This window comes from Hydractinia symbiolongicarpus, chromosome 15, assembly GCF_029227915.1.
Source record: "Hydractinia symbiolongicarpus strain clone_291-10 chromosome 15, HSymV2.1, whole genome shotgun sequence".
NCBI classification, from domain to species: Eukaryota; Metazoa; Cnidaria; class Hydrozoa; order Anthoathecata; family Hydractiniidae; genus Hydractinia; species Hydractinia symbiolongicarpus.
Genome location: NC_079889.1, coordinates 5527737 through 5555202, shown reverse-complemented (window position 1 = coordinate 5555202; position 27466 = coordinate 5527737). Strand labels below are relative to the sequence as shown.

General features: G+C 33.4%; 3 protein-coding genes across 3 annotated transcripts; 2 read left to right on the top strand and 1 right to left on the bottom strand.

Annotated features, from left to right (window-relative positions):
- The first annotated feature begins 9803 nt into the window (after window positions 1-9803).
- Window positions 9804-11983, top strand: LOC130629018 (uncharacterized). Its single transcript, XM_057442109.1, has 2 exons — window positions 9804-11722; window positions 11894-11983. Exon 1 carries the CDS (start codon window positions 10302-10304, stop codon window positions 11502-11504), a length of 1203 nt encoding a protein of 400 aa, XP_057298092.1. The 5' UTR covers window positions 9804-10301; the 3' UTR covers window positions 11505-11722; window positions 11894-11983.
- A 7048-nt stretch (window positions 11984-19031) lies between these two features.
- LOC130628651 (uncharacterized) lies at window positions 19032-22901 on the bottom strand. The gene is made up of 5 exons (XM_057441633.1): window positions 22387-22901; window positions 20910-21947; window positions 19780-19859; window positions 19568-19624; window positions 19032-19477 (listed from the first exon to the last, which is right to left on the bottom strand). Exons 1-5 carry the CDS (start codon window positions 22899-22901, stop codon window positions 19032-19034), a joined length of 2136 nt encoding a protein of 711 aa, XP_057297616.1.
- Window positions 22902-26069: 3168 nt separating this feature from the next.
- LOC130628782 (uncharacterized) lies at window positions 26070-27401 on the top strand. Its single transcript, XM_057441791.1, has 3 exons — window positions 26070-26225; window positions 26342-26588; window positions 26980-27401. The coding sequence occupies exons 2-3, from the start codon at window positions 26348-26350 to the stop codon at window positions 27162-27164; spliced, it is 426 nt and encodes a 141-aa protein (XP_057297774.1). The 5' UTR covers window positions 26070-26225; window positions 26342-26347; the 3' UTR covers window positions 27165-27401.
- The last annotated feature ends 65 nt before the right edge of the window (window positions 27402-27466 follow it).

Genomic DNA, 27466 nt, shown 5'->3' with positions numbered 1-27466 from the left:
GATGCAACTTCGACGTTCGCCTCAAAAGCAAAATCTAGAAATGGTGACACAAAGATGAAGAACATTTTTTGTAGATGGAAGCAAAATTGTCATAAATCACTGACTATATTCCATTTTATCGGGCTTAGCTAAATTGTTCAATGTTGGCAAAAGGTCGTTAATTTAATGAGCTGTATCTATCTGCTACGCTGTATACTAGTTAACATAATATCCGGTGACAGATTTAATTAGTCACATAACCGACTATAATTATTCCAGGTGGGTGATTTTTTTAAAAACACGTTATGAATTTCCATGAGAAGAGCTGGGTACTCCTTTTAGCTGAAAATTACAATTTTCTTTATTATGCACAACAATTTCCCCCACTTTTAAACAAAACGAAACCAGTTTAATAATGTAAAATTTTGCCGAGATTTTCTTAATTAACATTTTAGTTAAATAAATAAATAAATAAATAAATCCAGTTCTTAAATTTTTAGAGATTTTAAAAACCTTTTTTCGTGAAAAAGACTACATTTGATATCATTTAACGATATAAATAATGGGTAAGTTAAATTGGCTTGTTATATGCTAATACAATATAAACTGTATTGTATATCTATACTGGGAACAAAATCCCTGCGGCAATTTTATTTGGGCATATCTTTTTTCTGGATGACTTTGAATGTTGAAATTTGGTGACTTTTCCTAACTTTTATACGGATTCTGACAAAATTATAGTAACGTCGCACTGTGACCACACATGATATTGTGATGACGTCATTAGATGAGTACTGTTGTCAGTCCACGACGTAACAATAACGTTTAAAAGACGTCATCTCTAACGTCATCAGTTGGTGACGGTTAGGTGATATGACGCCTAAGTAACGTTAGCATTTATTTGCCTGTTTTGACAGGCAATTAAAAAAGGAAAATAAAATTTTGAAAACAATTCAAATGTTTCAGATATGTTATGATATGGAAATGTGTATTTCAAAGACCACAGGTGTAATGTACAGACTAGCTTCTACTACAAGTATAAATTAATTATATAGATATAATGCAAAACAACTTTTAAGCATGTGGATGTCAAAACACAAAACATGTGGCAGTTTAAACAAATCAGGTATTTTAATCCTTAAAATTTCAAAAAGGCTCTAAAAACGCAATTCTGACCCAAATGTAAAACATACACATATATCAGGTCGAGCATTTCACGTCGACAGGAGGTCTAAGTAAGACAATAAAATAATAAAAAGAGAATTTAACAAAAAGTAAAATAGATCTGATGCCGAGGAGAAATGAAAAATAAATGGTTATCAATCTGACGACATTAGTTTTCCTACTTAGTCAATCTGTTTAGCATGGAATCAATCAAAAAGGAGAGTTTTTCATCGTAAAACGAACTCAAAATGTCCATTATTAACACTCAATGATACTCAATGTGGTACTAACGATACTTAGTCAATGAAGAGGTAGAACACAAAAAATACCACCGTAGCAAAAGTGCATGTAGGCAGTGGAAAATAATTGCCAATTATCCCTGAATAACCTCTTTGTTTGTTTGTTTATTTCCATGTAAATGTAATAAAAGTTCATTCAAATCTGAGCTAGGTAAAAACAAAATGCCGGCGTCTTTGTGTATATACTTTCTTCCCAAGAAGCATTCCTGCTCAAAAGTTGGAAGGGTAAACAAAACCGAAATCGAAAATTCGCACAAAAAGAGATACATGTTTGAAAATTTATTCAAACAAGTACTCTACATACCCTAAAAGTTAAAATATCAGGCGATAATCTCAGCCTTCGACTACACAGACGCCTTTTTACATCAAATAAAAGTTTAAAAGTATTTTTTTCTACCATGGCCGACCCGTATTATATATCTTCATCCGGATTATATGAATTTCATCATTGAACAAAATATATATACACAATTAAAAGAATATTTCTATTGTTTTATATGGGAATTTAACAACTTATGTTTGAGTACGTACAGAACCGGCGCCCCATTTTAGCCGGACGCGTTTTCTTCACAAATCGCGCTAGCGGATTTCTAGACGTTCTGGTCACGTGACTAAAGTGGCTATTCGGACAAAGAGTTTGTTATTCTTAGAATTTTCTTTTAGCAAGTCAATATAAAACAGTTTTGTTGCATTGTTTTGTTTCTTAAATAGTTTTATTTATGCTAATGAATGTTTTTGTGTTGCCAAGGATAATATCACAAGTTGTATATAGTGCACAGAATTTTTAGATTATTAGGACCAGAAAATTAGTAATATATGATGTCATTTTTTATCCTTTTGACGTGATCAAGTTATTTTTACCTGGAATGAGTTTGTACTAAGACATTCCACAAATGTGTCAATTTTCATCACTTTAGCATAATTAGTTCAGGATTTATCACTCGCGACAAGGGCCAAAACAGCTCAGGTATAATAGGGTTAAACCCCCAACCTTAATAAACGTAAGAATTTAAAACTTTTCGAACGGATTGATTTTCTCTTTGAAATTCGTTACAATCCTGGTGAAAGTATACCGAGACAGGAATGTAATTTTTAAAATTTGTCATGACAATTCATTTTGTAACCAATTAGATTTAAAGTTTAAGTTATCAATGTTTATAACGGACTGAGGAGTTACATCCAACACCAAATTTTTAAAAACAGCACCCTTCCTTTGATTGTTTCTTAACCCAGGCTTGAAAGTACTACATCAGGTTTGCAAAGGTGACCAATAAGAAACGTATTACACAAGTTTATGCTCTCCCAAGCATGTGGAAGTATTAAAGTAGCTACTAAAATTTTTACTTGCTTTAAAGCTGTGCAAAGCCTCTACTATGCTAGTAGCTGTTAGTAGATTGATTCAGAATCCACACTCCACCTTTTTGTCTTCCAGTGATGCAATTTATGTAACATTCTTTATTTTCATTGGTTTTCTTCTTTAGAATCTTTTTATCTAATCACATCAGCTTCATATAATTATCCCTTCCTACAAGTCATTCGTTAGAGACTCTTTTCGTTAATTATTTCCTACATAATTATTTTGTAAAGATGTTAAAATATTTATCTGATGGGTCATATCCAGTTAATGATGCAACAAATATAGTAATTTTTCTCTTTATGGTGTCGCAAGATGCGTTCTTGTTGGCAGGACAACCTGTCGTCGTAGACATTTTAGTATAGTATTTCTGTCTGAAGAAGGAATACTCTGAAAGCAGCGTTGTTGAGTAAGTAGGTCTCTTTTATAGGGCATGGCTTCTAGATGCAATGGAGTTGAAGGATGGGTTCGGATCAGTAAGCTTATTTGGAAAAGTAATTGAATGACAAGAGAAAAATCGCAGTTTCAGTTATCGTTTTATCTGTTATTTTCGCACTGCAATAGCGTTTTAAAAAAATTATTTTCGTAATTATATATCAAAATATTAATATGGCATATATCCGCGATGGATGAGGCATGGTAGAGAAAATTCGGTTAAAAAGTCGTTAATAACTTTTTTAATCTTCCTATATAATCAATTTCTAATACTTCTTTTTATTTAAAAATGCATTTCCTTTTGATAAATGTGAAAGCATGCTGCGTAGCAACTGTGATATCTCATTAATAGAGCGCAACAACGGACAATTAAACAAATTGTTTCTGCTTGAAATATACAATAATTGTTCAAACTCGTCATTGGTAATAACCATATTAAAAAGACTTTGTTGACAATTTTTACTTACTCGAAATAGTTGATTTTAGGTGAACATGTGTTACATATTAACTTCAATCGCTTTAAAACGTTTCAGGAATGTTACTATGACTTAATTAGGTGAGTGATTTTGTAGATATGATTTTTTCATGTTTCCCAAAGTTGCAAACATATCTGATACTTTGACCCTCTCCCCATTTATAGACTTGAGATGTTATAAACAGAAAATATAATGCCTCTGTTAATCAGTACAAACTTCTTTAAATTGTGTTTGCCCAAAAATTCTTGACACACAATGTTCGAAAAACCATAACTTAAAATATAGAAATATGATCTAATGTGTAATAAAGAATATGTAGAATGCAATGTTTACGTTTCCACGTTGTGGCGTGCCTTATTATAGTTTAATACACGCCACACGTGGTTTTCGCTATGGATTGTTGTTATGATAAACATTGTGAAGTGAGTAAATAACTGCATTTAGTATCTGGCAGTGTAATGACTTCTTTATATCTGACGTCTTTATTGGCTTATATCGATCACGTTAGCGGGCGCTATTTTTCTGTAGCGACCGGATAAAATCCAAACAAAAAAAGTGAACAAACTCTGGTGAAATTTGAAAGCTGTGAAATTTCTAAATGAAGTGTTTTAAAATAATTGATTTAAGCTTTTGTTTTGGGAGTAAAATGAAATAGATCAATTCATACTGTATCAACAATCTCTTAAAACGAAGTATGCTAGTAATTACCTTCAAGAAGCTTTGTTAAAGCAACACAATGGTCATAAATTTATAGACTCCCTCAAAAGAGACAAAGCAGCTCACAAAACTCACCTTTTTCAAATATCTCGAGTTCTTTAAACAAGGATAAAAGTCTATAGTTTATAAGTCATTAGGATAAGATATCAAGCCACAGCTTTACTTTCAACTATACTTTAATATCATGTAGGGAAAAAATCTATGATGAAACGACAGGAAATTTCTTGGTATGTTTTGCACATCGCAATGGCGTACCTTTTCAATTTCAGGACACCTAACTAAACCTTCAATTTTATGAAATCAGTTCTGGTGTGCAAGGGGTAAGATAAACGGGCAATATTTTTCATGAGAATTTTGATTGGTTGTTGAAACAATTGGATAATGTGTACAATTACGTCTGTAAATGATGTAAGTATAGTAGCGTCGACAAATTGCTCATGATAAAGTCATTACTAAAAAGAGTTGTTTTGAATCAAAAAGTATGGTGTGGCTCTGTATGAGCAATGCCCGTGAAAGACAACCATGGCGCTAATTCAGGTAGCTAGTTAAATTCTTTTCCTTCGTAGCCATTATGCTCTTAAAGCAAAAAATAAATTTACAGGTAATGTTTACATTCTTTTTAAGATCTCTGGTGCGCTAAGAATGAAATTGTTACTGAATAGCCAAAACCTTTTGTTTAAGCACTTGATGTAAATGTAAGCAAATTCATTTACGAATTCTGGCCCCTGCCACTCTCCCCCCAGCCCCCACCTTCCCCTGCCGCTTTTTTGTTTTGAGAACTATATTTTGCTGCATGGTTATGACACTTACTGCCTTTTTATATATTTATTAGGCATCTGCATGCTGTTCATAAATATTGAGAAAATTGAAGTTACTACCCATTTTGTGAAATTGATGAATTTTCCGCAGCCAAAATGCTGATAGAGTTCTGCTTTGGCAGATATGTAGGTCAGAAGACGAGCGTTGAAAGTGCACCAGTCCCAATTTATGCGGCGCCTGCATTTTTGGAAATATTAGCGCAACGGTCCGCGTAGGTCTAGGAAATCGAGGAAATAGGCCATGTTGACTACGGCAAGAACTCCCATGTCCTACGTCCCCTTTTATTATTTGACAAATGGACCTTGACAAGCTCAAATATTGACACGCTGTATATCTTTACTTCTGGGTATGATCTTTAAAGATAATTATTTGTTTCGTTAATTTTTTCAACATAATTGTAGATTCCAATCTGAAAAGAATTAAAAATAATGTCTAATTTTATTCTTTGGAAGTCACCTTAATCCAGGTCAGGAGGTCACAAACTTGGCTGTTTATATCATGTAACTTCAAATCCAAATCGAATTATCTGTTAAGTTAAACGAAACAAACAGAAGGATAAAACAGCTCTTAAGGAACTGGCGAAAAAAATTGAAAAACTTTGACTTCAGTGATTTAAAATTAGGTGTTGTTTGTTGACAAATATAGAACCGTTATTTAACAATCTCTATATTTTAAGAACATTTCAATCAATGTTTTCACTGAATACACTTAGCTACCAGGAAAAAACCCTGAATCATAATGACCACTTCGTAGACATGTGTGGAATTAGATATTTTAAATTATTGTTGTTTGAAAACAATGATATGTTGTTTTTGAGGAAATGATACAAAGTAATTAGACAAGTTGAATAAGATTAATATAATATCATATCGCAAGTATGCCATTGACTCATACCTAATTGATATTGAAGTGGTAAAAACACGTACCGCTATTGCATGGTAATACTGCCGGGAATCTTTTACTTTTCATTTTATAGTCGAACACCCTATGTTACCAGTACATTTCAAAATAAATTTGCCCCTGTAAGTAAATGCAACTAAAAGTGGATTCTGGCTTAATAATGGAACGTTCAGATTGGATCTAAAAAAACAGAATTCTTACAATCTAATTGATAGATGAATTTTCCATTTCGGTCCAAACTGAAAGTTTGTCCAAAACTGTCCGAACTGAAAGTCATTTCAACATTGATATCCTTCATCCGTTTCAAATCGCTTTGTTTTTAAGCGAAAATTTTCTACAAAAACAATTTAAGCAGAAAATAGCTTTAACAATGTGTTCGGTTTATCGATTTTGTTGTTCCAGCGTTCAAAAGCGTAATACACCTTTACCCCAAATTAGTCTACTTTGATGTACCGCTGCTATTTCTCAACTGTGTCAAACAAAATTAAATGTGATTTTTGAAATTCTCATCTGAAACTTGATAAAATGTGAAATCTTTAGATTTATCCAGCAAACAACCTTTTTAATTTTATGCTAATTTTATGCTAATTGAGCTCTACTTGAAACAGAAGCTTATTAGTAAGTTGAAAATTTAGAAGACTTTTACTATAAAATTTATACACACACCAATTCAATGATGTTGAATATGATCCTAAAGTCGAAATATCAAAATTCTAAAATTTTTAAAACATTCAATTCGAAAAGCGTGTATTAATAAGCGATTTAAATGGTGATGCTATGTTGAATCTACTTATTTGTCGCAAGGCAAACCTGACAAGTTATAAACCAATCACAAAAAAGCAGTCACTTTATACCATCACGGCTGATTAAACCAAAAACTTACATACACTTCAATCTGTTTAAAGTTTAAAGTTAACAGTTGATAATCGTACCCTGATACAAGTTTTCAAAAAATCTTGGTCTACAGATGCAGCTAAAACCCTGTGAAGAGTATGTTGTGTACTTTATTTATTAACAAGTCAAGTAAAAATGTTTTAAAAAATATGGTTAGAATTTCAAAATATTTAGGAGGCCGATTAGCTGCAATTAAATTTCAACGCAAAGTCACATGCGTATACTTTAAAATTGACGGTGGTGTTTGCGTCGAATTATTAACACATTATTTAATGCTCTACTTAGTTACAACCTTTTGTCACTATACTCTGCAGGTCAGGCTTTAGCTACTTTTATACCTGCATTACCCCAGAATTCACATTATGTTTCAAAAATTCACCATTTTAACATGAAAATAGTTATTAACTTTTAGGGTTATGAACAGTCTAAAGATCCTGTGTTAATTTCGCTAGCAAACAAAGTTTTAAATGTGTTTATGATAAAGAATACTACATTTGTTTATAGGACGAAATTTCGAAATCTGTCCACAAACATTCCTGACATGATAATAAGCTGCACTGATTGTAAACATAGATTTATAGTTAAGATGGATATCCAGGTTGATAATATCATTTTTGTAGAAAGGAAAGAATTTTATCTTGTTTAAGTAGGTCCAAATTTTATTTTATAAGGATCTTTATTTGCCAAATTGCTCAAATTTGCTTCAAAGTCTTCAAAGTCTTTAGGCTGTTTTCCATTCAGCGTTTTTTGTCGTTGTAGCGCAAAAAACGTCGACACATATTGCCCAATGCATATGCAAAAAGCAAATCAATGCGCTATAGCCCAGATCAAGAAGTTGAAGTATTACGGCTTTTTGACAAATCCAAATGAAGAACAGAATAATTCTTAATAATGTTTGTTTACATATGCATAACAGCAAAGCGAAAAGACATTCAATTTCCCAACAACATCAAACTTTATTTCTTTGAGCAATCCTTCAACACTGTTAAATCACAATACGGAGTAGTGCGATGTGTTAGTTTACCTTTCGTTAGCGGCAGCAAGGATAAGAACATTTTTGGACCACTGGATTCAAGTCATTGTAATTTCTTATTTCACTGGATTGAACTTATGGAAGAAGACAAGATCTTTTATCTGTTTTTATTGAGGCGTTGCGCTTAGTTAAGATTGAAAAGTAGCTATTGGTGTTGTTGTTTTTTTTAAAAAAAAGTTTTTAAACCTCAACGATTTTAAGATGACTTGAAAGGAAGCATGTTAAAGTGTTTTTTATATTACAATACGTGAATATTTTGTTACATTTGTAGAGTTCCCTTAGCGATCAAGAATGTAGAGAGTGGATGAGGGAAACTTAAATTTTACTTTTCAACAAACAAACGAACAAGCTAACAAACGAAAAAACAAACAAACCAATTTTCATAATGTGTATTTCGCTATGTTTTAAAGAATCGTTGCTAAGAATTTATTTGTCGTATAATTTATTGTCTTTATCTGGACAATATTGTATTTACATAAGTTTTATTATTTGAAAAGTTTATGTTTTTTTGTTGTTTTTTTTATTCTTGTGCAGAGCGCTTTCTTAAAAATCTTAATCAACATGTCAGAGGTTGGATTTACTCTTGACTCAATTTATAAAAAAAGAATAACCAAATAAAGTTATTTTTGTTGCGTTTGATTCGCCTATTTTTAAATCTTTTATTACGCCATGTAGCCATACGCCATTTAAAGGGTAACATCGTCATCAACAATCAGCAGAATTTAGATTTTATTTTTGCACTAACTGACTTTTTATGGTGTTCTCTATGTAATTTCAATGTCTAAGAGTCAAATGTTCTTGTTCAGACGTTATTACACGTTGTTACGCGGGAGAGGCGAAGAGCGTGTAATTTAGATGCCTCTTGCGGTTGAATCGCATAAATAACAAAGTTCCTAAAATGCTCTCGAAAGAATAGTCAAAATTAACAATTTTTTTATTTAGATTGATGGGCAATAAAAAAAGTGGAATTATTTTGTTCATGCACAGTGTACTTCTTCTTTGCAACCTGATTGGCTTCGTCTCTATTCTCATTTCACTCGCCTCATCATCATGGTGGACTCAACGTATCAACTTAACAACAGTACACTTCAAAGAGCTTGCAACAAATAAAATTGGTCTGTGGAAAATTTGTATTAATTTTTGTAAGTTCTTTCTATTCTGTTTCATTGAGAGGGCTGCTAGAACTTTCTTGTTGCTCCGGAATGTTGATTGATGTTGTAGAACAATTTTAATAATTTGATTAAATTCTCCATGTTTCCTAATATCTATTTTGTTTTTGAAATGTTTTAAATTTTTTAATTTATACGGTTTAGTGAAAAATTTTCTGGTTAAAATTAAAATTTCATCATTCATTCATTAAAAATTTTTTAAACTGTACTATGTGTTGAAAATGAAGAAAGTTATGGACGTGATGCCCAATACATGTTTTTATCTTTTTGTAATAAATAGCTAGTAATTTTGTATCCCTTGTCAGATGACGAGAACAATCCACCTTAAAAGAAGCATAGACAGTCTATATTATATTCTAATTATTTTTCCTTTGTTATGTTAGATGTGAAAGGAATACAAAAATGTGAGAACTATCAAAACGTACTTGCATTCCAAGATAACAGACTCGTTTTAGGTCATCTGTTTCCAGTGACCATAACACAAAGAGGTATGTTACACTTTTTATTAATTGGTAAAATTCCTCCTAAAAATGTAGTGAATATATATCACACCAGTACACCAGATAAAACGCCCTCACAAAAGTATTAATTATTGAAGATATTATTTCGGTTTGTCTGTTCAGTATTCATATTACTGTGGAAAGTTTATCATTTCTTGAACATGATAGTTTAGTAGGCGACGTTTCGGGAGATCCTTCTCCCATCATCGGGCAAAGTAAAATGATGTGGCGCATGTATATATATAATTGCAGAGGATCGAAATTCAAAAAATATAACCAATCAGAAACGAGCTGATAATTACTGTTAATTACGGTGATTAACATTTTCGGACCTAGATGTAGGTATCTACTTCTTCTGTAGGGCTGGTAACCAAATCTCTAAAGTTGATACGAGATGCTGTTTATGTGTTTGTTACGTTCTACACTTTTGATGGTTTCTTTAATCTTCCTGGCCGTTGTTCTGGATTCTCTGTCAATGATTTTCTTCTCATCCTAATTAAACTGATGACTTCTGCTCCAGCTGTGGTCCGCAATTTCGTTTTTCATAGCAGACGACGAATGCATGGTATCATTTGATGTCACATCCCTCTACACAAATGTTCCCATAAAAGACACCTTAAACATCATTAAAGACCTAATCGAAAACAATGCTGCATTCGGTGAAAAGACAAAGATTCCAGTACCGGATTTTCTGCGTTTGGTCGAACTTGTTCTAACCAAAACATGGTATCTGTTTAAAAAGAACTTCTACACTCAAACAGACGGAGTTGCCATGGGAGGCCCTGCATCATCAGTAGTCACAGAAATATACATGCAAGCACACGAGACAACAGCATTAGTCACATCAGACAGACGTCCAAAGGATTGGAGAAGATTTGTTGACGAAGTATTCGCCATAATTAAAAGATCTCATCTAGAAGAGTTCCATGAACACATCATCGGCCTACATCGACAAATCAAATTCACTGTTGAGCTTGAACACGATGGAAGTATCGCTTTCCTGGACACTTTGGTCAAACGCAAGAATGGTTCCATTTCAGTTTCCGTGTATCGTAAACCAACACACACTGACCAGTACCTTAACGTCGAATTAAGACATCAGAAATCTTGCAAAGAAAGTGTCATATCTGCATTACTGAATCGTGCCAACAGCGTAGTCAGTGACAAACAGGAGAGGAAAATAGAAATTCGACGTGTAAGAAATGCATTAATCGGAAATGGATACAGTCATAAAGTCATCACGCAAGTAGAAAATAAAATAAAGAGAAGATGCAACGGAGACAGCAAGGAAACATCAGAGGAATTTATCGCAGCAGCATTCCTACCCTTCGTACCAGGTACCAGCGAGATCCTTCGTCGAGTTTTAAGGCAACACAAGATCAAATTCTTAACTCTAAAGAGCACTTTGTCTAAACCAAAAGACAAAATAAACCTGGAAGAACAAAGCAATGTTGTTTACGAAATCCCGTGCAAAGATTGTGATGCAGTGTATATAGGTGAAACAAAAAGAAAGTTTAAGCAACGAGTACAAGAACATATGCGCGCAGTGAGAAACAGAGATGTGAAGAAAAACGAAATTGCGGACCACAGCTGGAGCAGAAGTCATCAGTTTAATTGGGATGAGAAGAAAATCATTGACAGAGAATCCAGAACAACGGCCAGGAAGATTAAGGAAACCATCAACAGTGTAGAACGTAACAAACACATAAACAGCATCTCGTATCAACTTTCTGAGATTTGGTTACCAGCCCTACAGAAGAAGTAGATACCTACATCTAGGTCCGAAAATGTTAATTACCGTAATTAACTGTAATTATCAGCTCGTTTCTGATTGGTTAATTTTTATGAATTTCGATCCTCTGCAATTATATAAATACATACGTAACATCATTTTACTTTGCCCGATGATAGGAGAAGGATCTCCCGAAACGTCGCCTACTAAACTATCATGTTCAAGAAATGATAAACTTTCCACAGTAACAAGTACTAATTACTTTGAAACATTTAATTTCCCCACTTTGCTTGAAATGACATAAAATTGATGAAATTTATATATTGAAACATTAAACACTCTATAACTGCTATACTGTTGTCTATTATTATAATATATGTATCGCCACATGCTAAGATAGAAAACAATTTTCTTGCATTTAGATTTCGATATTGTTCTACTACTGATAATTATTGGTTCAGTTGGATACCTTATTTCATGCTTGGGCTTTATTGGAATGATACAGAGACGAGATTATGAAGTAAATAAATGGAGGAAAGCAGCCTTCTTTACCATTGCAGCATCTGTCATGACAGGTTGGTCAACTTTTTTTTTAATAGAATAATTTTCACCCAAAAATAAAACAGTTAAGATCGGAACGCAATAGAACAAGAAAAATACTTTAATTTGATCGGCTATTTTGCTGGTTAATATTTTTTTTCATCTTTGTCGCCAGGAGAATTTGAAGTGATATTAACTTTCTGTTTGAATTTAATCAACCAATTAGATTCCAGAAATCGCAGTTATACTATTTAATCCGTTTCTTTTAGGCCTTTGCGTTTAACAACGCATAAATATTTCAATCAAACCGAAGCAACTTGCGTTTTACAAATAATTTATTTTATTTGAACTCAGTGGCTTTTTTTGGTCCATATATGACAGCCTAGATCTTTGTCTGCTCTAGCAGAGTAATTGTCAGTCAATAATACATTGATAACCAAGTTTTCTAACCAGATGTAAAATGTTTAATTTTCCCGATCATAATGGTCCAAAACAGACTTTCATTTACGGTGTAGTTTTGGTAACTCTCGGGTGTGTCATGTTCAGAATCTATGAAGTCTACGGAGTGTATCAATGCATGTCAATACATGGTGTACTTAGATCACCATCAAATAAAGCTACTATCTATTTTTATTTAATTTAGGCTGGCATAATATTAAAGGTCCATATAGTTCTTATTTTTTTAGGATTTATTACGTTGTCAGCATGTTTATATGCGGAAAAGAGAATTCAGAGAACTTGGTACGATGAAAATAAGCGCGTCAATTACACGTACGGACATGGCTGGTGTTTGTTAGTTGCTTGGGTTTGTTCAGTCATCCCATTCATCTTCGTCGGAGGAATTATTTTCGTGATTTGTTTTCTCAAGAAAGCATAATCGAAAAGATAGAACGAAGTTTACATGCGGGTACCAATTAATGAAAATCCCTGTCATTCCAAACCAGAATGTATCCTGTACCAAGAAAGAATCCAAACAATGAATTAGATACCACTAATTCAGTTACAGTGTTTCTATATTTAACGTGAACGAAATTTTGAACATGGAAGATATTTTAGCGGGTATTATCAAACATATAGCCAATAATCGAAATCAAATCCACATAAAAGAACGATATCGAAAAACAATGATAAAAAAGTTTACAGAATGATTACAAAGTAATACGAAAAATAAATGATAGGACGAGGATTCGAAGGTTCCTTTTGATGGAATATTGCAAGGTGGGACTAACTGGTTTCCGTATATGTTTTTAACAAACGATCGTCTACTTCTTCTTTAAAACTTGTCGTTGACCTGGGTCAATTTGTCTATAAAATCTCATCAATACAAGAATGTTCACATATTTGTAGTGGTGTTCATATCATTTATTGTTTTCTATTATCACTCACACCGATGCTGCAAGCGCGTATGTCGATTGTGACACGAAAACCCCTTGCAGGATAAACGGTTACGCATTTTAAATTCATGTGTATTGTCCTATAGAGTTCGAGAAAATCATTTGCTAATAAAGTCTCGCTAAATTATACAGAAACCAAAATTATCGTGGCCGTTTGTCTAGCAAGGCAATGTTTCGTCTAAAAAGACAGGCAATAACATGTAAAATGGATCAATCATGCCAATTTTTTTTTCATCCATTTTTTAGTTGAATTCTTATAGAAATTCCATAATGCTTTTTTTCTTTTCAGCTTAGAAAACCTTAAGGTCATATTGTGTAACATGCAAACAGGTAAATCCATAGACCTTTCATTGAATTTCTTAAAATGAAAGCTTCGTCCTTTAGTATAAAAAACCTGCTTCAATTTCCAAGAACTAAAGTCACCTCTTTAATAGTTAAAACTATATAAAAAAATCTAAACTAAATAATAATTCGCCTATAATTAGAACCAGTTCCCTAATGTGTGCACAAGTGCTAAAGCACACTGCAAAGCATACCCAAAACATTTGCATATATGCATGCATTTTGTTACACATTTATTAACTTTCTCCTATCATTTGACTCCAAAGTTCCTAAAATAACAAGTTCTTCAAGTCGGTGAACATATGTTGCTAATATATATACTCATTAGTGTCTTATGCATACTTATGCTTGTTTATCGATTCCAGGGCATTGTGTAATCTTAGAAAATCTTAAATGAGTTATCGGATCCAGGTATAAGTTATTAAAAAAAGGAAAAAATAATCAACAACAATCTACAACGTTTCGGGTGACATACACCAGCTTCAATATCACAAATATTTTACAAAGGTGTTCTATACAACCTGTATACAAATGTTACTAGCAATTGTATATATAAACTCTTTTAGTTCCTGTATTTTCTTTTTTTCAACTAAGTACAAACGGAACAAAAAAGATACGTGTGCGTTCAATATAGAAGCCATTCAAAAAGTATGTACGCACTAAATCACGAAATACGTCTAGACCAACTTACGCCAGAGTGTAACTACTAAAGAGATCCTATTGCTCAATGTTTCTTTCGTAGTTCTGATTTTCCCACCAAACTGCTATAAAATAACCACAGCTAGCTAGAAAGAGCTAACTAAGCTCCTCTCCTGTCTTTGTTGCTTACTGTCACCACCATATTAAATTAGCCAAGCCAGCCAATGGGAACTAGCCAAGTGGAAATAAAAATAACGTGACTTTGCAGTGACGTTGCAGTGACGTCACGGCAATCTTTTTAATAATCAGTCGAAAATAGAGGAGGAGAAAAAGGCTTCCCGTTTTAAGAAGATTTCGGATTTAATTTAATTCTTAAGGAGACGGAACATTAACATTTAAATTTTTGAAGACAGTACTTTATGTATTACAACGCATTTTGTTATAAAGGTTATGAACATACGGACGAGATCTTTCGTTTTTTGACCTATGTTGTCATTTATTTTTTGACATTCTTCAAAAAAGATTCTTCGAATTACAAGCAAAACCTCGCCTTGTGGTAAAGAATACTTCGCCTGTCAATGCATTCAAAAAGATTCGGGAAGAGAGACTAGTTCATTGGTTTTCCGGAGACCAAGAAAGGCTAAAACAAACACACTTTCCTATGGAATATTTAAAAACACTGTTCATGTGAGTTTTGTTGTCTAGTATACTCGTTTTTCGCCATTGGCAAATCTTTGTGCAAACATCCTGACACTTACAATATTATTTACAGAAGTAAGAGAAGAAATAAATATTTTACATTATCAATCAAAACACAATTTTGTCAGTATAAATTCTCTGGATCTATTGTTTTTAAACGATATTCTATCCACCGGAGATTATAGAAGCATTCTGATGCTTTGATATACAACGCAAAAGTTTCTTTTTAAGCAGTGCAGATGCGTATTGTTTATCATTTTGATTTGACCAAAAATTTGATTTACGATATTGTTAGTCTATAAGGAAATCTTCGTCTTGGAAAAATTTCCACCCCTCCTACTATACTTCTAAAGAATCACTCCATATTCTTATACTCTTTGTCAAATATTTGTAACTTTTATGAGATTTCTAGAATTGTGTGAAGATTGATTCTCACATTCCCACTAATTGTTTAAAGGGTTCTGATCGTCCTAGGATAAGCTTTATGACGATCTTACGACTATAAGTGATAACCAGCCTTAATAAATTATAGTTTTATCTTTCAGACTTAGTTATTTAGATTAGCATCTCCTTAGTTAAAAACATTTGCATCTGATATGTGTCTTCAATAATGTCTAATTTTTCATTTTGCACTGACAAAGCAAACCTGGATGTAACTGCTTGCTCCAGGTTTGTTTCGTTTTGATGAATCAGGCCAAGTGACGTCAGTGTACCAATACATTGCACATTCTTGTAGCAAATTCAAAAAAGGCGGAATCCACTTCCCCTGGGTATAATATGTTCAAAATACCCGGACCAAATAGGGTTAAAATAATTCTACTACCTTAAAATATTTTATTTATCTTAATATAATTTTTGATCTACAAATAAGATCGTAGAATTATCTTAAGATCGTAGAACTACGTAACATAAATAAAGTTGTCTCACGGTATGACAGCTGATAATGTAACATTGCCGTTCTTTGTTGTAATAAAGAGGTATTTTTTTACCTTTTTACGGAAATTATCAATTAAAAAGAAATAAAGAAATAGACAGCCAGTTTATTACAAACCATATTCCTATAAAGACGTATAGTATAGAGCTTTCTCACAAATTTTTTCATTGCTATTCAAATTAAGTGTGGTTGCGATGTCATTATCTACATTTTTTAATGATGAACTTCACCTCTTTCCAAATCTCCTTTTTTAAACTTTGCCTAAAAGTAATTAGCAGAGGCGATAGATAGTTTGTCTTCATCGTTTTGCATTTGACATATTTTGTCACCACCTATGACCTTTATGCACCGACGAAAAATTGTGGTGCCAGCCAATTAGCAAAATATAACATTTTGTCAGCTAAAAATAAAGTTGGCTAGAAGAGTCTGCTAGAATAAAAAAGTCTAAGGGCGTTACTATTACATAATTTTGTATAAGAACATCACAATACCAAAGCACATTTAATCTTTATCCAATTAAATTTAATATTTTTTCATTGCCTTCACGGTTTGTTGATATGCATGGTACAAAGGATTGTCTTCAAATCACCCTCAACCCAGGGTTTTTCGGCATTATACATCGGAAAAAGACCCTCACCCTGGGTGGTGACGAATTTGATTATCAGCTATTATTATTAGAACAATTTTTTGGTTTCCCGCGTGTAAGAACTGGGAATGCAAGACCTGTGAAATTTTAAAAAAACTGTGGTAGTAGTATGTATGCTTTATCGCATCTTCCATATGTTATGTTGCATGGGTTGGCAGAGAGAAGAAAAGAGACGTGCTTGCTTAACATAACGTAAATCTTAACTAAATAAAATATGTCACAGTCAATACAATAAAGTTTAATAAAGTATTATGCCGAATAGAGCATGTGCGACATAACATCTCCCCATCGTTTTAGATTAATGTTACTGTTTCTTAGATCGCAGTGGATATTGTTTTCGTGTTATATTATCGTCGTTGACTGTGTCGGATTTCTGATCTGTTGCATTTGTTTTGTTATAAACAAGTTTTGCAAATGAAATTTGGCGTTTGATAATGATATTTGTTCTGTTATTTTTAACTGTTATTTGGGTACCACTGGCTGTAACTACTGTGTATACATTTGGTAAATATGTTGTTTGGAATTTGTTATTTCTTACACCCCTTCTTATGAAGACTTGGCTGTTAACTTTGATTGGGATTGCAGGACGGCAATGTTTGTCAGCGGTTTGTTTTGCTTTGTGAGTGTAAGTATCGTGGTGACGTTTGACTGTGTCGTACTGTGGTGACGTTTTGTTATTCTTTGTCGGTATTCCTGTGTTGATTTCACGACCAAATAATAATGTTGAAGGTTTTTCGTTAGTTGCTGGATGAACGCAGTTTCTGTAATTCAGGAGCATCGATCGTAAGGTATCTTTCCAGTCGGTACCAGCGTCGAATGAGTGACGGATTAATTTACTCAAGTTTGGCATAAAACGCTCAGCTTGCCCGTTGCTTCTGGGCCAGTAAGGAATTGAACTGCCATGTACAATACCACGTGATTTAAAAAATAGATCAATTTCATGACTGTCCCAAGGGGGTCCATTATCCGTTTTTATCATTTCGGGATAACCAAAAATTGAAAAGAGATTATCAAGGCGAGTAGATACAATATTGAACGTCGTAGATTTCATAACTTCAACAATCGGGAACTTCGAAAATAAATCTGTAATTACTAGAATTTTCTCACCTGTTGGTAAATTACCATAAAAATCGGCTGCAATGTGTGACCATGGTGATGTCGGTAATTTGGTCATTTGTACAGGTGTTGGTTTGTTGTGTCTCCCTATCTTTCGACATGATGGACATGATTGAATGAGATTTTCGATGTCTCTGTCCATGTTGTACCAATAAACTTTGCAACGTAGCAAACTTTTTAATTTTACTATACCAAGACATTAACGATGTGCTATTTCCATGATTTTCTGCACTAATGATTTCGGAATAAATAAACGATTTCTACGTAATATAATACCATTAACTTTACAATATTCTTCTTTATAAACTTCATATTTTTGTAACGAGGACCAATTGTCGGATGTAAGTGCTTTACGTATTTCTTGAATTTCGTCATCATTTTCTGAGGTTGTGCGTATTTTATTTAACGACATAGAGTGTGGTACGGAATTATTTGTAATAAAATTTACATATTCATTTGTAATGTATAATTTGTTATGTTATGTTTGCATGATATAAATAAACGTGCCATTTTGAAACAGCGTGGAATACGGCTAAACTTTCTTTTTCAGTAACTGAATATTTTTGTTCAGTTTGAGATAATGCACGAGAGGTGTAACAGACAGGTTTTGGATGTCCTTCGTCATCCGGTTGTAAAAGAATACCACCAATAGCATAATTGCTAGCATCGACCCACAATGTTATCGGTTTACGGGGATCGAAAAAGGATACAACGGTATTAGAAGTTAGCTCAGATTTTAACATTTAAAATGCCTGTTCATGGCGATCTGTCCATGTAAATTTTACATCTTTCTTTACCAATTCGCGAAGAGGGGTAGTTTTCTCGGAAAAGTTCTAAATAAAGCGGCTCATGTAAGTACAGAGTCCTAAAAATGATTTTAACTCAATTACGTTTGTTGGTGCGTTTGCATTTGATAAGCACTGGACTTTTTCTGGGTCTGGACGGATACCACTTGATGATAAAATAATACCAAAAAATGATATAGTACTTTTACCAATTAAGCATTTACTACCATTTACTTTAAACCCATGAGCTTTCAAACGTTTAAACAATTTACTTAATAGTTCTTTGTGTTTATGGATGTTTTTCGAGTAGACTATGATGCCGTCGCTGATGCACTTGACTCCATGTAAATCACTGATTTTTGATTGCAAACATTGTTGAAATATATCGCCGGCATCATTAATTCCATATATTAAACGATTGAACTTGTAAACACCTTCGTCTGTAATAAAACTTGTTAATTTACTTTATTCTTCATCTAACTCGATCTGAGTATACGCTTCACGTAAGTCTATTTTACTAAACACGTTTGAATCTCCGATTTCGTCGATAAGCGAATCAACTGTAGGAATTGGATATTTTTGTCGTAAGATAGCTTTGTTGATCTTACGAGCGTCGAGACATATTCGGATATCACCATTTGATTTCGGTGTAACGACAATATTACTTAACCATTCTTGAGGTGAATCGACTTTGCTTATTAAACCATCTTTTTCCATCGATTCGAGCTTTTCTTTGATAGGTTTGCGAAGTTGATACTGTTGACGTCGAAGTCGTTGTTGGATAGGACGGACATTTTCGTCGATTTTTAGTTTACATTTATAATTTAAAAATTTTCCTTTTCCATGATATAAACATTGGAATTTTTCGCAGATTTTTCGATAATCGTTCGGTAGATTTTGGAAGGCGTTATCTTTAATTTTTTAATTGGCTGATACGTTATTGACATTGTTAATTTGAAGCAACTTTAAATCATTGGCTGTTGAGTAGCCAATCAGATTACCAGCTGATTCTTTATCGATTACGTAAACAAGGGCGGTAACAATAGTGAATTCACTTTCTGAAAAGTTGGATGAAAGAAACCAAGCATTTTCAGTGGTTTTCGTACACCATACGGAAATATATTCTTTTTCGCACGTTTTAATTAAATAGGTTTACAGGTCTTTTGAATATTATTGAAAGTATTTCTATCGATTATATTTATATCAGCGCCACTGTCGATAATAACATTTGTATTTACGTCATTAACCTTCGGCACAATCTTTGTTTTCTTACGCTTCGATGCTTCTTCATAACTATGATTGACAGAAAATAAAACAGCAAATGCTTGACCTCAACCTCGTTCCCAGGGCAATTTTTCGCTTTTTTGATATCCGAGACGGCGCAAAGAAATGACCCTGTGCCAGGCTGGTTAAAATCAGTACGATTCGTGCTGATTTTTAATTTATTCAAAATTTGGTCATTTTGTTAAGAATTGGATGCGGACCGCGAGAACACCGTATTGCTATAATTTATGCAAAACAATCTTAAATCGAAATCATGGATAGAGTTTTATTTTTAATCAGAAACAAGTTAGTTAAAGTGTTTTGAGTTTTTGCTTCGAGAAAACATGATTGCAGTGTTGCCATCGCTTTTTTTGGCTACATACAAATTTTAAATATATATTTATTTTAAAGTTTTCAGCCATCTATAGCTAGCTAGCTAGCAAAGGTCCAAGACGTGCTTTTGTAGCTATAAAGGTTGTGCAAACCATGGTAGCTAGCTATACACTTTTTTAATTATGATTTTTAGCTATCTTTATTTCATATTATAGTTAAAAGTGAAAGTACTTTTAGCTAGCTTCCAAGCCACAGAATTCTCAGAGGGTTTTGTGATTAGAATTACTGAAGATGCCCCTTCTTATTTTATTATTGAAATTATTTACCCCAACCTCGTTCCCAGGGCATTTTGCCTTGTTGATAAAGCTGATAGCGGCGAAAAGGCCCTGGAACAGGCTGGTCACATGATCATGGAACATCAAAAATGGATTAAAAAACATCTAAGTGAACTACCAGAAAATTAGAAGTATATAAGTTATTTGTGATGGTTTTGGATGGGTTTTTTTCTACTTTATATATTTTACTAAACTTTTACTCTCTATATATATGTTTTTATTTCAAATTTTTGGACAGTTTGTTGCGTGAAACTAGTATCAAGAAAAAAAATATATACACTCTTTTCATAAAGCATAGATATAAAAGGCTGGTCATACTCTTCTTTAAACAATATAATACTTTACTGACCTCTGTAGGAAGACTTTTGTTATTTTTATGAAACAAAGTGTATATGTATTTTCTTAAAAATACTTTGACAAAATATTTTGAACTTCTTTAGCAATGTTCTCATCTAACATGGATAAATCAGGGGCACCTGTGTTTGATTGTGAGCTTGTGTAACAAATGTCAGCGGCAAGCTCTTTGGGAGTCCCAAACAAAAATATCGAATTTTCTTCACTAATGTTGGATAGGGCCATACATAGTTCCTTATTTAATTCATTTCTTAATTTTGCTGTTAAACGAGTTCTTACAGTGGTTGGTTTTTCTACCAATTCCACTTTTTCACAGATTGAACAACATTTTTCTTGAAGTTCGTGCTTGGAACCAAAATGTTTTTGAATATGCTCCCTTAGGCAAGTTGATGTCTGGCAGTACAATTTCATATTTTTATCCACATTTGTTTTATTTGCCAAAACATCGGAATTATTGTAAAACAAAATAGCTGTTGCAGGTTGCTCACTTCTGCCAGCTCGTTCTATTTCTTGAACATAAGCTTCAAGATTGCTGGGTGGGGTAAAGTGGTAAACATTTTCTACATGTGGAATATTACCACCCATTCCGAGCGCAGTGGTAGCAAAGATAACTCTGATCCGTGAGTTCTTCTTAGAAATTTCCTTTATGATAATTTGTTTCATAGCTTTTGTCTGCGGTGCATGGTATTGACAAAACAAACGACTAGATGGTGTTTTTTCAAATCCCACGTATTGAAATGTGCTTAAAATTCTTTCAAATAGATTAAAGGCAAGACCACAATATTTTAATTTCATATAAATGATTGTCATTGAAAATTGTTCTCTTACTGAATTTAATGAATTTGCTATAGGTAACAATATATTCTCATAGCTTTCGAATCCAGAAGCATTACTTTTGCGGATCTTTTTGTCAAGAAATATGTTTTTGCGGTTGGGATTTACTCTGATAACTTTTGCTGTTGACATATTCAATGACTTCACTAAACTTGTTATATGATGAGGTGAGGCAGTTGCAGTAAGGGCTAACATAGATGCTTTTGGAAAATAAGTGCGCACTGTGGAAAGTTCTTTAAAATCTTTTCTAAATTCTTCTCCCCTGAAATGTATATTTAGATATTTTATTGGTTAATTTTTTTTTTATATAAAAGTACATAGTCCTTTTTAGAGCAGCATCTTATTAATTTATTTTGTTATATATTTTTTATTAATTATTTTCTTTGTCAACCTGACAAAGAAATAATCGAAACGTAAAATCAAAATGAAATGAATAGTTTTTTTTGACTCCATATGTATAGCTAGCTATTCGAGGTAATTTAATGACATAACCAGCTATTGTACAAAAACCCAATCAGGACTTGCACCCGAACTGCAGAGTTGCAGGTAGCTTATCTACTTTAGGTTTTCCACAATACAGTACACATAGCTAGTCATAACATTGTAAATTACTTTAACTTAGTCAAAAATGTTTCTAAGATGTAGCTAACTTGTTCTTAAATATATATATGAGAAGAAAAAAACAGTATATATATACTTACCAAAATTCTACACAATGGGCCTCGTCAATAACAATTCCAACAACATTATCTTGATACACAGTTGACTTTAATAAATTTCTGCCTTGCTCGGAAAGTATTGCCTCTGGATGAGCGAAGAGTAGATTTATATCCCCTTCTTGCACCTTTTTTGATATATTGATTTCTTCATGAGTTTTCATTTCGGCAAACAAACTTTCATAAGAGCTTGTGGAACTATTATTGCAATGAAGTGACATTGCTGAATTACCAACACTGTTTAAAAACTGCACTTGGTCTTCTATAATTGAAGATAAAAGACACACCACAATAACGATATTCCTTGTACTTTTTTGTGGTATAACGTCAGGAAGAAGTTGAAAAATTAACGACTTTCCATAACCCGTAGGAAGGACAGCTACAACATCCCTGCCCTTTAAAAGAGCTTCAAAACATTGAACTTGTTTAGGCTTAAGGCAGTGAGAAGGAAAACCTTCGTGCATATTAAATACAAAATCCAAACGTTTCAACACATCCATCTTTTGACTATCTCCTATCTCGCTTGTATTAATGCGTCTCTGTTAAAGCTTGAGACGAGCGTCAAATTTGCATCTCATTATCTCTGGAATTTCAAAAATGCCCAGTATATCTGGGCATTTTTGTATCACATGACCAGCCTGTTCCAGGGTCATTGTTGGCCACTCCGAAATAACGGCTCAGGGGCCACAAGACCCTGGGGACGAGGATGTATTTACCCAGGATAGCCTCTTCAGTTCCTGTTGGTACTGCTATCAACAAGGGTCCTGCGAAGGGGGTCCTAGCGCATTTAAAGCCATTTGAGCTACGAAAGTCTTGCAAGCACAGCAATCACTAAACTAGACAACCGCCTAAGATATCAATCCTATTCTCATGCTGAACGCTAAGCAAAAAGGATAGATTCACACTTTTGTAGTATCTGACATGATTCGGCTGGGGTTTGAACCCAAAACCTTCCGCACTGCAAGCGAACGCTCTACCACAAGGCTAGCTAGTTAGTTTTTAGTATTATTTTTAGACACATGCAGTCTTTCTAATTCCATTTTTGTCTTGCGGGTGACTTATTGCTGACGTGAACCTCTATAAACCTAAGTTGAGGCTTTATCACGCCGGCATTATAGTGAGGTGGTGCAGCTATATATTATACTAGTATTGAGTCATCAACCATCATCAACGTAACCATGTGTCAGATACATACGTTTTGACGTATATAATAACTGGCTCCTTTTGTCGCTTATCGTCGTAACGTGCATAGCTATGCAGCTAAATAAAATTGTATTTTTACAATTGTTAGGTCAAAATTTATAATTGTCTCTAAAAAAATCTTATTGCCCTGCTTGCTATTACAGAATCATTTTTTATGCTAATCCCATCAGACCAGCCTAAACGCATCTCCTAACAAGTCATCCTTCTTTTTTATCATGTTACAGTTTCGGTTTTCACGAAACGAGTCCCTGGAAACTCATTTACAACTAAATGGCCGCTATGGTCAAACCAATTGACTTTTTTCAATAAAGTTATGTTTGTTGCTTTACTAAGAGTTTAAAAGTCATAAAACATAGGATGTTGCATTTCATGCAGTCAGAGAAAATTGTTATTTAATCTGTAAAATCGATTTAATTAAGCGTATAACTATTTAGTTAATTAAATGGTATGAACTTCTTAATCCAGTTTTTAATCTTTTTCAACCAAATCAGCAGCATATGATTTTTTTTGTTTATGTGTTTTGCCTCGAAAGAATATTACTAGAGTGTAAAAGAAGGTCTGTTCAGGAGAAATAGGATTAGTTGTGTATACCTGCATATACCTTGTGTTGTATTCGAGCTAGCTAGATAGCTGCCAAACATGTCTTCAAAGAAACCTTCATTGTGTTTTTTACTACACTCTGTGCACAAAAGCTAGCATAGCTAGCTTTCTAGTCTAGTGTAGCTAGCTACCTCCTCAACTGCACTGCAAAAAAAAAAACAGAAGCTTACTTTAACAGCCTCTGAGTACAACTAAAAGCTATTTAATTTTGTTTGCACGTTAAGCTATACTAACAATGCCAAATATTTTATTTTTCCCTTTCGCACATAAACTTAGCCGCCATTATTGTTTTTCTGTTATTATTCATTCTTTTACGCATAAATTAATTTATCTTCATAATTAACGGAAACTTGAGAAACCAATCAGATCTCGGAACTGACTAGTGTGGCCCAGGGTCATTTCTTCTCGCCGTCCGAGGTTGTCAGAAAGAGAAAAATGGGCCTGGGGACGAGGTTGGCTTGACCTAGGTCATCTTCAGAATTATCACTGTGGGTTTCTTCTTCGACTTTTCGAATACGGCGATTTTTACCATCATATTTGGTTGATTTATTTCTGCAAACTGTTGATAAATGATTCGATTTACCACAATTTAAACATTTCTTACCAATAGCATAACACGTCTTTTGATGATTCGGTGTAAAGTGTTCTCCACATTTATAACAATACTTGTTGCTATGGTTACTACGATTTCGATCGTCGTGTCGTTTTTGCTGGGGTTTATAATGTTCGTTACTACGATAAACTTTGCTCACTTGTTTGTCTTCAGTTGAACTTGACGACGACTTTGTTGTAGCAATTTCGGCTGCTTGTTTCTGCGATATTTCTAGATTCCGACTAATTTCTAATGGTTTTTCTAACGTAAGATTTTCTTCTTGAAGTAATTTCTTCTTTAAACTTTTTAATTGACATGTAAAAATAAAATGGTCGCGTATTTCGTTTATGGATTGATCATTGAATGAGCATGTGTCTGCGAGAGTCTTAAGCCTTGTTATGTACGACGAGCAAGCTCACTTACCCGTTGTGTTGCACTTTTAAATACGAATCGTTCGTATGTTATATTTTTCTTCGGATTAAAAACCGTCGTTAATTTTTCTTTGAGTTCATTTTACGAGTCGTTTTCTTGTTTTACTGTTTTGTAGACTTCTCGTAAGTCTCTACCACCAAGGTGAAGCAGAAGTGCGATTTTTTGTTTTTGTTCACTCACGCCAGATGCTGTTATGAATAATTCAAATTCTTCTAAGTATGATTGCTATTTCTTGTCTAAATTTGTTGTGACTGCTTTATCGATTGTAAACGGTTCCACGAAGGGTATATTTTGCATAAGCTTTGCCATCTTTTTCCCTCACAAAATTCTCGTCGCCAATTATTATGTTGCATGGGTTGGCAGAGAGAAGAAAAGAGACGTGCTTGCTTAACATAACGTAAATCTTAACTAAATAAGATATGTCAGAGTCAATACAATAAAGTTCAATAAAGTATTATGCCGAATAGAGAATGTGCGACATAACACCATATTTTTAAAATGCGTGGATTTTTTGGAAATTCATAAGTACTACGACTTGTTAAAACTAAATATTTCTATAATTCTTTGCAAATGTAAATATTACTTTTTCTGTACCAATTCTAAATTGTTATGGTTTTTGTTCACAGTTTTGCTCTTGAGCAAATAATGTTGGGTAAAGATCAAGAATTTTGAAAAATGATGACGTGAAGCCATCGAACTATTTTATCATTTCTTTTAACATGTACATGCGGAAATTTATGCTCATTCCGTTATTAAGAAAATATATCGAAGGCTTGAGTATCCCCTAAAACGACTGACGTCAGTAGGTGAAATGTGAAGTTAATAACACCTGTGGAGGAGATTTTTGAGAGGAAGAAATGAGCTTTGCGTTAAGCTGCAACGCTTGTTTATTTAATCAATGCGGTTATAAAAGTGACAACAACTTAACGAAAACGCGTGAACCTATAAAACAACTTTTTAACAGCTATTATTGAAACTGCGGGAAACAGAACATAAGGTACGTACGCTTTTAAGAAACTTAGCACAGTTTCGAATATATATAACATCAAAAAATGAAAATAATGATTGTGGCTACTACAAAAAAGTAATGCTTGAATAAATATTGTTAATTAGATCATCATGTGGCAGGCTGGCAATCGATTTACCCGAGTTATTCTAGTCGCGACAATGTTATTACTAAATGTATACAGTTGTTATATAATGAGGGAACAAGAGATAAAAAAAAGCTCTACGAACACTAACATGAATGGAAGAAGGCGAATAAGTGCAATACCAGTGTGCACACACAAGTATTTCACCTTGTTATTGTTTCACTTGTGCAAGGGTCAGGATAATCACAATAGAAGAACTGCGATAAAAGGTAAGTTTTGCTACTTCACAGTGGGTACTCTCGTATGCGAACATTGAATTGTTGAGCTTTGAGTCAACAACTGCCTGCGTAAATTTTTCGGATTTTTTGTTGTAATCAGCAGATAATTTATTATAACTTCCTCATTAGTCTCAACTATCATGTCATCATGTTATAAGTACTAGCTTATCTCTGCAAAATTTATTTATATCATGCAAAAAAGAAACCCATGCGTAGCTTTCTCTAGTGCATTGATTTTAAAATCTTGAAGCACAGTGTCGCATGTGTTGAGTGTGTTCGTTTGAGATTTCTCAATTTCAGAATCCCAAATTATACTCCACTACTAGGCTTTTATTTATTATTTATTAACAAGTTTTTATTAACAAGATTGTGTTTTTTTTAGATTTTACTATTCACGAAAAAAAAGCAACCGAATTTTTGAAACTCCGACGTGGTGTCGTCAAGCCAGATCTATCACACGGTTTAACTTATCATCAGTCATCTTCTAGCAGCGATATTTATTTTCTTGATGAATGTTGTGTCAACAAAGGTTGCGATTTAAAAGAGATAACAGAATATTGCACTTGAAAGCTCTTTACTTGCATATAAAAACTTACAAAAACACCAATAGATAAAAAAACAGGGATATTTAGTCAACTCAATCAAGAAAGCAAGAAAAAACAGTGAATCGTTTGTTGGAATGACATTCGTGTGTTTTTTTAGTGACGAACTTTCGTTATAAAAATTGTCATTACATGCGATTATTATTGTATTTTAAAACTTTCTACATATTATAGATATTTCTAATTATATGTACTAAAATTACATCCTCTCTTTATATTCTTTAATAAAATTATTTTTTTGGCGTCCTCCTATGTACCCTACACAAC

What these genes read in the sequence shown, in the direction of transcription:
- LOC130629018 (XM_057442109.1), top strand. Translation starts at nt 10,302, where the DNA reads ATGGTATCATTTGATGTCACATCCCTCTACACAAATGTTCCCATAAAA.
- LOC130628782 (XM_057441791.1), top strand. Translation starts at nt 26,348, where the DNA reads ATGTGGCAGGCTGGCAATCGATTTACCCGAGTTATTCTAGTCGCGACA. An exon ending in TAGAAGAACTGCGATAAAAG is followed by an intron (nt 26,589 to 26,979) that starts GTAAGTTTTGCT and finishes TGTTTTTTTTAG; the next exon opens with ATTTTACTATTCACGAAAAA.
- LOC130628651 (XM_057441633.1), bottom strand. Translation starts at nt 22,901, where the DNA reads ATGGATGTGTTGAAACGTTTGGATTTTGTATTTAATATGCACGAAGGT. An exon ending in GTTCAAAATATTTTGTCAAA is followed by an intron (nt 19,860 to 20,909) that starts GTATTTTTAAGA and finishes TGTCAATCATAG; the next exon opens with TTATGAAGAAGCATCGAAGC. An exon ending in AATCGATAAAGAATCAGCTG is followed by an intron (nt 19,478 to 19,567) that starts GTAATCTGATTG and finishes AAAAAATTAAAG; the next exon opens with ATAACGCCTTCCAAAATCTA.